Source organism: Trachurus japonicus, chromosome 19 (genome assembly GCF_045865225.1).
Source record: "Trachurus japonicus isolate A0001 chromosome 19, Traja_1.0".
Lineage (NCBI taxonomy): Eukaryota > Metazoa > Chordata > Actinopteri > Carangiformes > Carangidae > Trachurus > Trachurus japonicus.
Genome location: NC_140925.1, coordinates 355,850 through 370,032, shown reverse-complemented (window position 1 = coordinate 370,032; position 14,183 = coordinate 355,850). Strand labels below are relative to the sequence as shown.

Sequence of the window (14,183 nt, the reverse complement as noted above, 5' to 3'; positions counted from 1 at the left end):
CCCCAAAAAGGGTCCTATGTTCCCAGCTTTCCCCTTAAAAGGGTCCTATGTTCCCCGCTTTCCCCAAAAAGGGTCCTATGTTCCCCGCTTTCCCCAAAAAGGGTCCTATGTTCCCCGTTTTCCCCAAAAAGGGTCCTATGTTCCCAGCTTTCCCCAAAAAAAGGGTCCTATGTTCCCAGCTTTCCCCAAAAAGGGCCCTATTTTCCCCGCTTTCCCCAAAAAGGGCCCTATGTTCCCAGCTTTCCCCAAAAAGGGTCCTATGTTCCCCGCTTTCCCCAAAAAGGGTTCTATGTTCCCAGCTTTCCCTTAAAAGGGTCCTATGTTCCCAGCTTTCCCCTTAAAAGGGGTCTATGTTCCCAGCTTTCCCCAAAAAGGGCCCTATGTTCCCCACTTTCCCCTTAAAAGGGTCCTATGTTCCCCGCTTTCCCCAAAAAGGGTCCTATGTTCCCCACTTTCCCCTTAAAAGGGTCCTATGTTCCCCACTTTCCCCTTAAAAGGGTCCTATGTTCCCCACTTTCCCCAAAAAGGGTCCTATGTTCCCAGCTTTCCCCAAAAAGGGTCCTATGTTCCCAGCTTTCCCCAAAAAGGGTCCTATGTTCCCAGCTTTCCCCAAAAAAGGGCCATATGTTCCCAGCTTTCCCCAAAAAGGGTCCTATGTTCCCCACTTTCCCTGATGAGGTTGAAGAAGATGATGGAGATGATGATGAGGATGAGGATGATGATGATGATGATGATGAGGATGTGACCTGATGATGAAGGTGTGTTTGTTGTTCTGTGGTGCAGGAGAAGAGAGACGGAGCTCTGCAGAAGATCGGGGAGCTGCTGCAGAGCTCTCCGTCCATCCTGGGCTCTAAAGGTCAGTGTGTGTGTGTGTGTGTGTGTGTGTGTGTGTGTGTAACGGTGTGTGTACAGCAGCCTTTGTGCGTGTTCTTCAGGCCGTAGCTCAACCACCATATGAGACGTGTTACCAGAGTTTCCACAGTCTGACTTTTCTCCTCCACTTTCCGATGTCGACCATCGGGTCAGTCTGTCGCGCCTCTAACGGCCGCGTGACATCGTGGAAATGTGACCGACAGCCCATAATAATAATAATAATAATAATAATAGATCTGATTATTTAGCTCAAAAGAGGAATGGATAAAAAACTTTGTGTGTTCGCTCTGTCACGCGTCAGAAACTAGAGCGGTGTGGCTGCTGTGATGTCACTATGACATCATCAGGTTCAGACCTGCTCCTAACCCCCCCCCCCCCCCCCCCCCCCCCCCAACAGCTAAAACCATCATCGGTCTGGTGAGTGGACACTCGGTGGAGAAGGAGACGGTTACCACAGCAACCAAACCGCGGCGAGGACGCAGGAAACTTTTCAAGACGAACACCTCAACGCCCCTGCTCGACTCCCCCCTCACGGTGAGAGGGCCCGTCGCCGCTAGCAACCAAACTGCCTCCGGTTTTCTCCTTAGAGGTCAAGGCAGTTCAACTGTGTGTGTGTGTGTGTGTGTGTGTGTGTGTGTGTGTTCGTCCAGGTGGGCGAAGCCGATGCCGTAGAGAAAGAGAGTGACCACGCCACCATCAGGAGGCAGCTACGCTCTAAAACCTGCAGGAAGTGACATCATCACTGCGACGTCACTACGCTGTGGAAACGTTTGTTTTTAAAACTGTACAGTTTGATTTTTACTTTTATTTCTGTTGCTGATGAAACTTTGATAGAAAATAAAATCTGTTCCAAGCTGCTGCTCTGCTTCACTTCACTGCTACGCACACACTGACGGGGGGGGGTGTGGTGACTGGTCTATGTGCCGTGGGCGATTGTGTTGGGCAGGAAGTCAAACACAGAAACATGAGAGAATCCGGTCAATTTTCAAAATAATACATGTTCGGAATGACGGCCCTTTGGGGATTTTCGGAATGGTCATCCCTCAGAATGGAGGTCATTTATTCTGGATGTGATCAGGAAGTGACCAGAAACACAGTCGTTTACTCAGGACTCAGCTTTATTGGTTCTGTCCAACAGGTTACAGCATCTGAACAACAGAACAACACAGTGATGACATGGACTCTGGTTCTGGTTCTGGTTCTGGTTCTGGGTCTAGGTGGTACCAGAGGACCCAGGACCAGGACGTTTCCTGAGTGGATCATTGACTTGACGTCTTATTTTTCTAACACAACAAAGCAACAAAATGATTTCCTAGATCTAAAGAACTGATCCTCTAAGACGTAACCACGGTGACTGTGATGTCACAGGAAGTCAAAGAGCTGCCTAATCACCAATAATTTCATTGATAGAAGTTTTAATTGTCACACACATGCAGAAAAGCTCCTCCTACACCTGCTGACCCCACCCACCTCCACAGGAAGAAATTAATAAGTCACACAGCAAACAGAGTGGGCGGAGCTACTATCATTAATCAAACTGCTCAGCATTACATCACAGAAAACCCAGAGTAAATTATAGCTGCTACACAGCGATGATTCAGGTTCGGGCTGTTTTTAGCAAATGTAGACAATTCTGAGCAACAAACATGTGAATAGGAAGAGAGTCATTTCAAGGTTGAACTACAACCTCTGACACCAAAGTTTATTTTTCTAACACAACAAAGCAACAAAATGATTTTCTAGATCTGAAGAACTGATCCTCTAAGACGTAACCATGGTGACTGTCTGATGTCACAGGAAGTCAAAGAGCTGCCTAATCACCAATAATTTCATTGATTGAAGTTTTAATTGTCACACACATGCAGAAAAGCTCCTCCTACACCTGCTGACCCCACCCAACTCCACAGGAAGAAATTAATAAGTCACACAGCAAACAGAGTGGGCGGAGCTACTATCATTAATCAAACTGATCAACATTACATCACAGAAAACCCAGAGTAAATAAGTTTGAGGTGTAGGAGGTGGAGCAGCTCCTTCACAGGTCTGCGAAGGCGAACAGCGCGAATGGGTATGGCGTGTAGAGGCCGGTCAACAGCGGCTCGGTGAACCGGGCGTTGAAGGTGTACATGTGGCTCACTGTGCTGTGAGACACGTTGTAGAAGCTCAGGGAACCAGCCGGCCAATCCAGGAACACTCCCATCCGGAAGTTGCTGATGCGGAACGGTTCACCTCTCCACACCATTCCGTTGTGATACGCAGCGAACCCCATTTCCCGGCCCACGAACCAGGACAGGTTGTTGCTCCCGATCCCGGTGTCGGAGCCTATTCCTTTACGTCCGATTCCCTTATACGTCACACCGACGCCGATTGGAGAGTCGGTCGCAACCCACTCCACCTCCCAGTAGTGGCGCCCGGTCAGCCCCTCCTTGCAGAGCACCTGAGGACGGGGATCGAACCTCTGCGGGAGGTTGGGGTACGACTGCCAGTCTGCAAAGCTCGCCTTCTTGTTGTCCTCGGACACAGCGATGCGGTAGAAGGCCGTGTCCCGGTCCAGGTTCAGATCACAGGCATCTGTTTTTGAGTGAACACAGAGAGTCAACAGACTGAACTGATCACACGTTAAAGCAGCCGGGTCAAACATTGTTTTTCTGGTTGCCAAAAATTATTCTATGCAAATATAGCCTGCCTAAACACAAACAAATAACCTTAATGAATTGAAAGGGGTGTCTCGAGACATTAAAGCAGAAGTAAGTGATATATTTGTGTTAATATAAGTCTTAAATAGTTAAATCTTCCGACAGCAATCACTTACATAGAGTGTTTGGACCGAAACACGGGTCTCCCAGTCCCTCTGCTCTGCTCTGAGCCGAGGAGAAAACATTTATCGTATCCTACAGTTTTTATCCAATGAGGAGAGAGAACGGCATGCAGGGCTGTGTGTGCAGCCAAGGGACGCCGTGAATGTGGTGACGTAGGGACGAGGACTGTTATGGTGCGTTCAAGGAAACTCGTAACTCGTGTTTTTCCGACCTGTGAAGTGGTACCAGTTCGATCTGGTACAAGTTCACGGGTCAGAAGTTACGAGTGGCCGTTATAGTGACTTTCACAGGTAAAACAGGTCGGAGAAACACGAGTGGGTTGCCTGGAACGCTACAAAATCGTAAGTTGTGACTTGAAGCTGTAATTTACGGTTTCAAAAGCCTGCCTGGAACGCAGCATTAGCCAAAACCACCGGATCGCTTACTTCTGCTTTAAGCGATTTAAGCAAATAAACGCCCGGGCCTTTATTTGGTGTTTTACGGTAGTACGGATTCAAATTGTACCTAGTGCTGTGTAGGAAGAGTGTGAACCACAGCCTGTAGTGAGACATTTCATCTATAGAGGATCTTTACAAATCAGAAGCAGAAGCTGTGACTTACACCAGATTAAGTCCCATCTGTCTGTGACCTTGGTCACGTCCTGGATCACCGGCGTGGAGAAGTCCTCGGTGACCAGATCTCCTTTCTTGTAGTGGTAGATCGTGGCTCCTTCGTATTTCTCATTTGGAAGAGCAGCCATGAGGAACTTGAACTTGCCGCTCTTCTTCAGGGCTTTGGCCACGCCGTGGAAGTACGTGGCCTTCTCTCTCATTTTGGCAATCGCCTCCGGTTTGAAGAACCACTGGTCTTGTGCTGGTGGAGTGAAACTCTTACCATGCGGACGGTCATGCTGCAGCTGGTCGGACATCTGGTTCAGGAAGGGGTCGGTGGAGTCCAGAGAGGTGAAGACGAAGCAGAGCACATGCTCCATACTCCGGTCCAACAAAACTCTGTCCAGGTCTGACTTGCTCTGGACGATCTCCACTTCCTGTGGCTCCACACACGACTGGATGACGTTGATTTTTCTCTCTTCGTTGTCCAGCCACTTGCTCAGGTTCTCGTGACTGAACATTGACGTCTCCTTGGCATCAAAGAGCTTCTCCAACGAGCTGTTGTCTTCTTCTCCTGCTCGGATGGAAGGAAACTTCTCCCTCATGGTTTTCTGGAGCGATGCGGTGTAGACTTGACACAGATCATTGAAGCTTTTCAACCGTTTAGAAATCTGGGGAAACATCTTGACCATCTTCTCCTCCAGGGAATCGCTGCACCTCACCTCTATCTCCCTCATTTTTTCCAGAGTGTTTTCCACTTTACTCAGAAGACCTGGAGAGATCTCACCCTTCAGATCGAGAGCGGACGGTTGCAGTTTCTTCAGCGGTGTCAGCCAGACCTTGACAGGAGCAACCTTCGGGTTTTTTCGGAGCAGCTGTGGAAGCTGTTGGTAAGTCTTCACAGCCTCTTCAAAGGATGCAGGGTTGCTGTCAAGGATGAGGTCTCCATAGAAATTGCAGGAGAATTTGTCAATCAGAGCTTTTTCTTCACTGTTGAGCTTGACGCTGGTGCTGCCTCCAATGTCTAGTAAGGGGATCTTCTTCACCATCGCCTCCATTTTGCCCTGAACACTCTGCACACTGCTGGTGTCCATCTTCTCGCTGTCAAACACAAAGAAGGCGTTGGCTCCGTAGAGGATCCCAGTGACCACGTGTGTCGCAGTGCAGTTGTGTTGAGCTTCCTTGTCACTGAGTTTACCGGCGTCCAGGTGAGCGACATTCAGCTTCTCAAAGACGGTGGTGGCTTTGTACTGGAAGGTCACCCTGCTCTGCTTGTTGGATTTCTTCCTGTCCTTCAGGTAACTGGCAGATCCTCCCACTTCGACTAGTCCGCCCAGGAAGCTGGCCTTTAGAGAGGCTTCGATTTCCAGCAGGGACGACTTGGATTCAAATGAGTCTGACGTAGTGATCTCAGACGTGCTGCTCTCCTTTGAGGAGCTCAAGGTTTTCTCCGTAATAGTGTTTTTATCCCATACTGTGAAAACTAAAGACGAAACAAAACATCAGTCAGTTTCATAAAATGTGTCATATGATGTAACATTTCATATGTTTGTGCAGGGAGGTGGGGGCTCGCCACCACCAGTTTCACAGAGAGATCGCTTGATCCCCTCTCATGTTGTGATGAGATGTTGTCAGATCATCAGACTATTCCCTCGTGTCCCCTATGGAACAATCCCTTATTATCAACAGGTGGGAATCCATTATCTGACACAGCATGGGGGAGTCTGAATATACAGTAGCCAAGTGCTGAGGGATGGTTCAATGCTTCCACTAACTACGCTTAAGGTGAATTTTGGACTGTGAGGCAGCGCTTTCTTTACATATCTACAACTTATAAAGACAATTTAAACAGATTATCAATGACGGGCAGTGCCATCGGTTGTCACAAGGAGTTGGATGAGAAGTTGGAGGCTATTGCTCATGAAAGAGGAGTGGTATCCAAACTTTATAGGCTTTTATCCCTTTCCTCCCCCAATTGCAATATCACGACTCAATTGCAGTGGCAGCAAGATCTGGGAATTAATCTATCATCTTCTGAATGGGATGGCTTGTGGAGAAACTCAATTAATACTAGCAAATGTGTAAGATATAGAGTGATACAAATGAAGATAATGCATAGGGCATATCTGACTCCGGTCAGACTAAAAAAGATGGACCAGAGCTTATCGGCTCAATGTTGGCATGGATGTGGAGAAGTGGGAACGCTCCTCCATATGCTATGGCACTGCCCAGTCATTGAGTCCCTGTGGAGAGATGTGGCACTTGTCCTGTCAGGGATCCTCAAAGTTGACCTTCAGCTTTCCCCCAAAATATGCCTGCTCGGGACCTGTGTTGAGAATATCCAATGCAATAAACACCAAAGAGTGGTTGCCCTTGTGTGCCTCTCAACAAAGCGTAAGATTTTAATGAACTGGAAGGTGAGGAAACCTTCCTGCTTCTACAGACATAGATGGCTGGAGGAATTCCTTTCTCTCCTGAGCATGGAAAGAGCCACCTCCATCCTGGGGGAGTTAGATGAGGATACAAGCGCGCTCTGGGTCAGCATAAGATCTTTTCTTGGTGTACAAGCTCACAGATACTTCTTTCCTGTTTAATTTCTCTTACATATGCACTGTAGTGCAATGTAGTTTTATGTACAGTTCTCTGTAGTTTTCTCAATCAAATCGCTATCAAATAAACTTTATTTGTCCCACCAGGGGAAATTTGTCTTGGGCAAGGGAGTTATGACAGCTGCCGTGTACATGTAAATGTGAAGTGTATTTCAGCCGTAACCGAAAAAGCTTTGCCTTGTTGTTGTTAATGCTCTGAATCAGAGTGATTTCATCTTCATGCTGTTTCATTTCAGCCTTCAACTCGTCTTGGACTCACCTGTGTTGAGCTCCTCTTTTCGAGCGTCGTACAGCATCCCTAAGGTGAAAGGTCGACCCAGGGCAGCCATCACTATCTGGTCTGAAGCCATGTCTCCAACTTGAAGAGAAGAAGAAAAGAGGCGAGAAAAGCTTAACAATAGGGAACTCTATGGAGGAATATGGGTTATTATAAGACTATCGTGTATCTCTAGGATTGATATTGTACTGCTGTTACTCCCTTTGGTGCAAACATCTGTTCTCCATGTGATTTCTCTTTATGGTATTTCTATTGCATTTTATTTACTTGTATTTCAGTTCATAGGGTCCTATGTCAGTGATGGTTTTGTTTTGTTTTGTGAAAAAATGAAGAAAAAAAAAGGAAACAGGGAAAACCAGGAGAAAGCTCAGGGTGAGCAACAGAGGAGGGATCCCTCACCCAGGACGGACAGACGGGACAGAGACGTTGTTACAGACAAGACAACAGTTTATAACACAGAATGTGAGAAACATGGAAATGTTAACAACAGCTGAAGGAGGAAGCTTCTGGTGGGAGGAAAGGCAGGGAGGGAAAGAAAGAGGAAAGTGGGGATGATAAAGGAGGTGAAGCAGGAGAACATAGGAGGTGAAGAGGAGATGATGGAGCGGGTTAGAGTCTTACCGTGGCAGTGCAGGCCGCTGAGACGTGAGGAGATGAAGAGGAGACGAAGAGGAGTCTTACGGTGGCAGTGCAGGACAGGACCGAAGTGAAGGTCTGAGCAGCTGAGAGCGACTTTATAAACCTTTCTCCTCCTTCTCCTCCTCCTCCTCCTCCTCCATCCCTCCATCCCAAACATGGCCTGGACCTCATCCTCCTTCTCCTCCTCCTCCCCCTCTCTCCCCTGCTTGATTCCTTATAGGGCAGAACCTGAAGCAAGCAGCCAATCAGATGATCAGAATCTGATAAACAACAAAGCAACAACTGAACTCATCAATGACATGACTCAACAGATGTTTCTTCTCTTTATTGTCGTATTATTTAATAGTCTAGGCAGATTTTCTTTTTCTTTAATATATTTTTTAGGTGCTTTTTTGCCTTTTAATGTACAGTACAGTTGAAGGAGACAGGAAATGGGAGGCGGGGGGGGGGGATGACATGAATGACATGCAGGATAGGGCTGCGGGATTCGAACCGGGGTCGCCTGCAGAGGACTATAGCCTCACCTGGGGCCGGTGCTCTACCAACTGAGCTAAACACCGCCCCGCAGATTTTCTAAGAATGTGCTTATTTAAAGTGATGAAGGCATCATGTTAATATTTATATATAACATTTCTAGGGGTATTAAGAGATGCTGAATCCAAAACCATGGCTGAAGCAATAGACCATTACCCAAGACAGCTTAATGTCATCAGAGCCACACTTATGAATCATGTTCCTGGAAGAAAATAAACCAAGCCTCCAGTCAGCTGAACTTTAAGACAAATTCAGTTGAAATTACATCATGTATGTAGCATGTAATACTGAATTAAATAACATAACCCTAATTGGAAGAATTTTAAGTTCAATTCAGTTGAACTATCAATGGATGAATGTGAAGCATTACTCTAAATAGTTTTGAGCCGTGAGTCTGTCTGGCTATATAGGCCTAATGTATATGGCTAGTATATAAATGCAGTCTAGTTACCATTTTTGCATTAGAATGGATGCAGGTCAAGACGACCACTCTTATTTTCTCTCTCTTTTACACCAGAATTCCCCAAACGCGACTTTTAGGAAAAGTCATCCAGTGGGAGACGAAAACAGAGTTAAATGTATTTAATAGGAGAGAGAGGTCGTGACCTCATGGCGGTTCTAGTGTAAAGCTTTCTTGGGAAATAGTCTATTGCTTAGTATCTTCCTAGCATATGATTCATAACTGTGGCTCTGATGACATTAGGCTTTCTTGGGTAATAGTCTTACACAGCAGTTTGAAAACTCCAAATCACCACCCTCAAAGGGGGGTTGGGCGAGGGGCCGGCAACCCCTCCTTGTTAAAACTTATATGCTACAGAAACATCAGATTGGCCCATTGCCATAATCCCTATAGCCATAGCAGTAGGTTCGTTACCTTTAATTGTCGGTGCAAGCTGTTTTTAGAACGGCGGAGCAGAGCCGTGAGCTGCTCAGAGCTACGCTACGGAGGCTCATTATGGGATTTCTTGGTTTCCCTCATCAAACTCATCAAATACACAACCCAACAACTCCACAACGCTCTGGTGGACAAGTTGTGACCTGCACATTCACCACGCTATGAGATAATAACACAACGTTACCACACAGAGTTGTTGTAGAGGGAAATTCATGCAAAACCACTGATTCGTGTTCCTGCCGGAGCAGTTTTTCATCAACAGTCTCTGTATTTCCCTCTAAAACAACTCTGTCTGGTAACGTTGTGTTATTATCTCATAGCGCAGGCACGTGCACACATAGGGCCCAAAGGGTGCTTGAGCCCCTGCCCTTTTTGCCTCGTATTAAAAAGTGCCCTTTTAAAAAAATATATATATTATTATTTTTTTTCAATAAATGCATTCCTGTTGTGCATGAGGATGTAAACAACCGCGCTGTAAAAATGCCACGGTTATCTACCGTACGCATTTCCTTGTAGGCCTAATACACACGGTATTGTGTATGTGTTGGTGTCTGTGTTGTCCGCTGCTGCTCCGCTCTGTCCCTCACTGAGGGGCGGGGGGTGGGGGGGCTGCCCCGCGGTGCGCGCTCCCTCACATGCACGTCCAGAGAGAGAGAGAGAGAGAAGTAGAAGCTGCTACCTCATCGATAACTCTGTGTGTGCTGCACATAGATGAGACGTGACAGTGGAGCGACTTGTGTCGAATCTTAGTTATAAATCCACCAACATAACTTCCTTGTCGGTTCTGACAAGTCACCGTCCACTTATTCAACGAGCTTAATAAGAGTCATATATCAGAAAAGCGCTCATTTGTGTTTGTTTAGCTAACTGCTTGTTAAGAGTTAAGCCCCACCCCGTCCTCTGTCTAACATCACCTGGATGTAGTGAACAACAACAACAGGAGGAATCACTCACTCAGCTTGATTTCACTGACCTATTTGAATTTGTTTCCAGATATTGAGTTACTGGTAATTGTGACTTTGCTGTGGTAAATATTGCAGCTGTTCTGAAATATGCACAGTAGCAGTCACAGTAGTCATTTCTTGGTTGTGTGTGTGTAGCCTGTAGGCTTAGCCTACTTCTATTTTGCACTTGCACTTTTTTTTTCTGCAAGCCATGTTAATGTGCACCCAATAGGCTACCTTATTAGCCTTAGCCTACCAGTTCAGAAGTCATGACTGAAATTGGTCCAGCGTGTTGACTGCAGTCCTTGAAGGGGGACAGCTCTCCATTCCGACACCCCTCCACTTCGACACCCCGCTGTTCCGAAATAGCCCCACTTCGAAACACCGCTACTCCGACACCCCCTCCTCCCCCCCGCAGCTGTCCAAGGTGCTGAACCGCGTGACGTTGTTTACATTCTGCTTTGTGGCTTGTCTGTGAAACATGCGCTGCTCAGGGACTGGGCAGATCTGTCCCACTTGCTTTCTCCCCGACTCCGTTGTTGGAGATCTCCCACACAGTAATAGAAATACACTTTTTATCTTTTTCTCCCCCCCTGCTCCGCTCGAGCGCGGCTGAAGCCGGCTTGAGCTCACACGGGCGCGAGGCTGCTGCAGCCACCGCTCGTGCTGACAGCTGACTGAGGGAGATGCTTTGGTTGGGCTTAGGCAATGAAGAAAGGAGTTGGTTAAGTTTAGTAAAAAAGACCAGGTAGAGGCTTGACAGGCTAGAAGCATAATGAACGTTATATGTCATTAATATGAAGTATTTGCTTGCAGTTAATTATGCACATGATCCGTTTGACCCCAAAAAGGAAAAAAGGATCAATGCGCACTGCGCACTGGGGGTTTCCCCCAATAGCCTTTTCGGAGTAGCGGGGTCTTTAGAAAAAATAGAAAACCCCGCTATTACGATGAATGGAAGTCTATTGTCGGAAAGGCGGGGCTTCGGAAAGGCGGGGTGTAACCGTCCTGAAGGCGTGCAGGCTTTCTCTACCGACTAAATAGTAACTGTAATTTATTTTAATTTATTTATTTTTATATTAAGGCCCGAAAAAATTGTACATACTGCCCTTTTCTGATGTTGAGCCCCTGCCCCTCTATAGTTATGTGCACGTCCCTGTCATAGCGTGGTGAATGTGCAGCTCACAACTTGTGTCTATGGATGTGAAGCATTACTCTAAATAGTTTTGAGCCGTGAGTCTGTCTGGCTATATAGGCCTAATGTATATGGCTAGTATATAAATGCAGTCTAGTTACCATTTTTGCATTAGAATGGATGCAGGTCAAGACGACCACTCTTATTTTCTCTCTCTTTTACACCAGAATTCCCCAAACGCGACTTTTAGGAAAAGTCATCCAGTGGGAGACGAAAACAGAGTTAAATGTATTTAATAGGAGAGAGAGGTCGTGACCTCATGGCGGTTCTAGTGTAAAGCTTTCTTGGGTAATAGTCTATGTAAGGGATAATGTATAGTTCGGAGGTTGTTATGGAGAAATAATACAACCTGAAGGGGTTTATTTCTCCATAACAACCGACCAACTATACATTATCCCGCTTAGAACACGGCCTACAACTAAATCATTCAATAATGTAACACAAAATAATGATACAAAGAGATTTTATTCATGTAAAATTAGACCGTTGCTCGGGACGCCGCTCTGACCAGCGCAGCACAGAAAAGAGAAAGTATGCAGGATATTTACTTTGTTTCATTTTTACCGTCATTAAATAGCTTCGGACTAATAGTGATGTTAGATAAACGACTTGTAACCTGTTACAGGGAGAGTGGAGGCTCCTTATTTCCACATCGTGGCTGAAAAGTAAACTTGCATCAGAACCTCTGACCGTGTCACAGCTCCTCTCCTCTCTGTAGCTCCGCGACACAAACGCATCCCATAATCTCTTGTTTATGACAGGTACGACTACACAAAATACACGTAACGTGTATGGTAATCCATCGATCCACTGATTGATTATCAAAGGCTTCAAATGCACGAACGGGAGGAGGCTCAGCAAAACAGCGGCCGTGACCGGACATGCAGAGTCGGCCGTTGCTATGGAGTCCCTAGCAACGGTCCGCTCAGCGGTGGTCTATCGAGAAATAAACACCGCAGAATATTGGTGATTGACCAATCAGAATCGAGTATTCAAGAGAGCCGTGTTCTAATGCTTATTATCTTCCTAGCATATGATTCATAACTGTGGCTCTGATGACATTAGGCTTTCTTTTTTTTTGATCAAGGTATTTTTATTTAGTTTTACAAGTTATAGTTTACAATTTAACATAAGTTCAACAGAACACACAGGGAAGACATTAGGCTTTCTTGGGTAATAGTCTTACACAGCAGTTTGAAAAAGAGCATTGTGCTCGAAACGTCACTATGCTATTAAATCCTTGAAAGGGAGCTCTTATGGTGTGTAGATTTTTTCTTTTTTCTTTGTTCTAGTATTCCCTCCTTTATCCAGCACCCATCCCAACTGGGCCTACCTGATGTGCGTGTTTTTTTTCCCACAATTTTAATAGTCTGTTGCTCCATGGTTTTGGTCCCCAATATTGATGAAGGAGAACCTGAGTTTACTGCAGAAAACACACCAAAATGGTCTGTGAACCTCATGTAAATGTCAGGGTTATACTGTGGCCCTCTGCTTCACTACAAGCACAGACTGTTTTCATGCCAGACATACCAGGTGGGTGGGCCATTTTTGGAAATAATATATGTTATATCATAGTTGGAGCCTTGATTATTTTTCCCCACACAACCTAGAGAGAGGCTGAGATAGCCTAGGGATAGAAAAGCACTGAGGTAGTGTTGTTCTTGTTTATGTTTGAATATATAGGCCTAATGTTATTTTTTATTTTCAAGAAAAACTCCTATAGGCCAGGCTGGACAACCTAGAGAGGGAGGCTGAAATAGAAATAGGAAAGCAGTGCCCCCATCACTATCTGGTCTGAAGCCATGTCTCCAACCTGAGGACAAGAGAGGTGAGAAATGAAAAGAAAAGAAATAGGTACCTGTTTTTAGGGCAAGATTTATCTGCTGTTGCAGCTTTTATGTGAGCGCCACAGGAATTTTAGGATTTTTATGGTTTTTATGTGAGATCTTTTAATGTGAGTTTTTATGTTGGTGTCTGTATGTTTATGCTTAACTGAGCCCAAACTGATGACAATGTTCTGTCCCTGTGACAGACAATAAAGGTTTTTGAATTGAATTGAATTGGATTGAGAAAAGCCTGTCTTCCTGCAGCTTTCACTCCACCGTAGCAGGAGTTGGTTGGGTCTGGTGTGCCGGGACAGCTTGTGCACGACCCAATGCCTGTCTGGCCTCACGTAGTATGAGGCTGTAATCCACCACCTGGAAGACAATAGGCGAGGGGAGAGGACTAACAAACCAACTCCAAATCACCACCCTCAAAGGGGGGTTGGGCGAGGGGCCGGCAACCCCTCCCTGTTAAAATTTATATGCTACAGAAACATCAGATTGGCCCATTGCCATAATCCCTATAGTCATAGCAGTAGGTTCGTTACCTTTAATTGTCGGTGCAAGCTATTTTTAGAACGGCGGAGCAGAGCCGTGAGCTGCTCAGAGCTACGCTACGGAGGCTCATTATGGGATTTCTTGGTTCCCCTCATCAAACTCATCAAATACACAATCCAACAACTCCACAACGCTCTGGTGGACAAGTTGTGAGCTGCACATTCACCACGCTAGGGTTCAGTCCCATGCCAGATTCACTCAACTCCAAGGACATGTGCCCCCCCCTCCTAGGGGGGGGCACAATAAGCGTTTAAATTTAAAAACTTTAAAAATTCCTACCATACCAACGGTAGATGCTACAGTGTTGAAACTTCACCACAATGTAGCCTCAATACTGCTGAAACTTTTGTCCACTTAAACTTATTACAAATTATGAAGTCCATCACTCTGTTTTTTTCAATAACTGTAAAACTTTTAAAATGTATCT

The 14,183-nt window shown here is 45.9% G+C and overlaps 1 protein-coding gene and 1 pseudogene across 1 annotated transcript in view; one reads left to right on the top strand and one right to left on the bottom strand.

Annotated features, from left to right (window-relative positions):
• LOC146967058 (uncharacterized) overlaps positions 1–1,665 on the top strand; it is a 48,555-nt gene extending 46,890 nt beyond the window's left edge. Inside the window, exons 29-31 of the mRNA XM_085761030.1 lie at positions 784–856; positions 1,271–1,407; positions 1,524–1,665. Coding sequence (XP_085617156.1) covers positions 784–856; positions 1,271–1,407; positions 1,524–1,607 — 294 coding nt within the window. The 3' untranslated portion in view covers positions 1,608–1,665. The remainder of the gene's footprint in view (positions 1–783; positions 857–1,270; positions 1,408–1,523) is intronic.
• Positions 1,666–2,907: 1,242 nt separating this feature from the next.
• LOC146967057 (stonustoxin subunit beta pseudogene) lies at positions 2,908–7,241 on the bottom strand (annotated as a pseudogene).
• Positions 7,242–14,183: the final 6,942 nt, after the last annotated feature.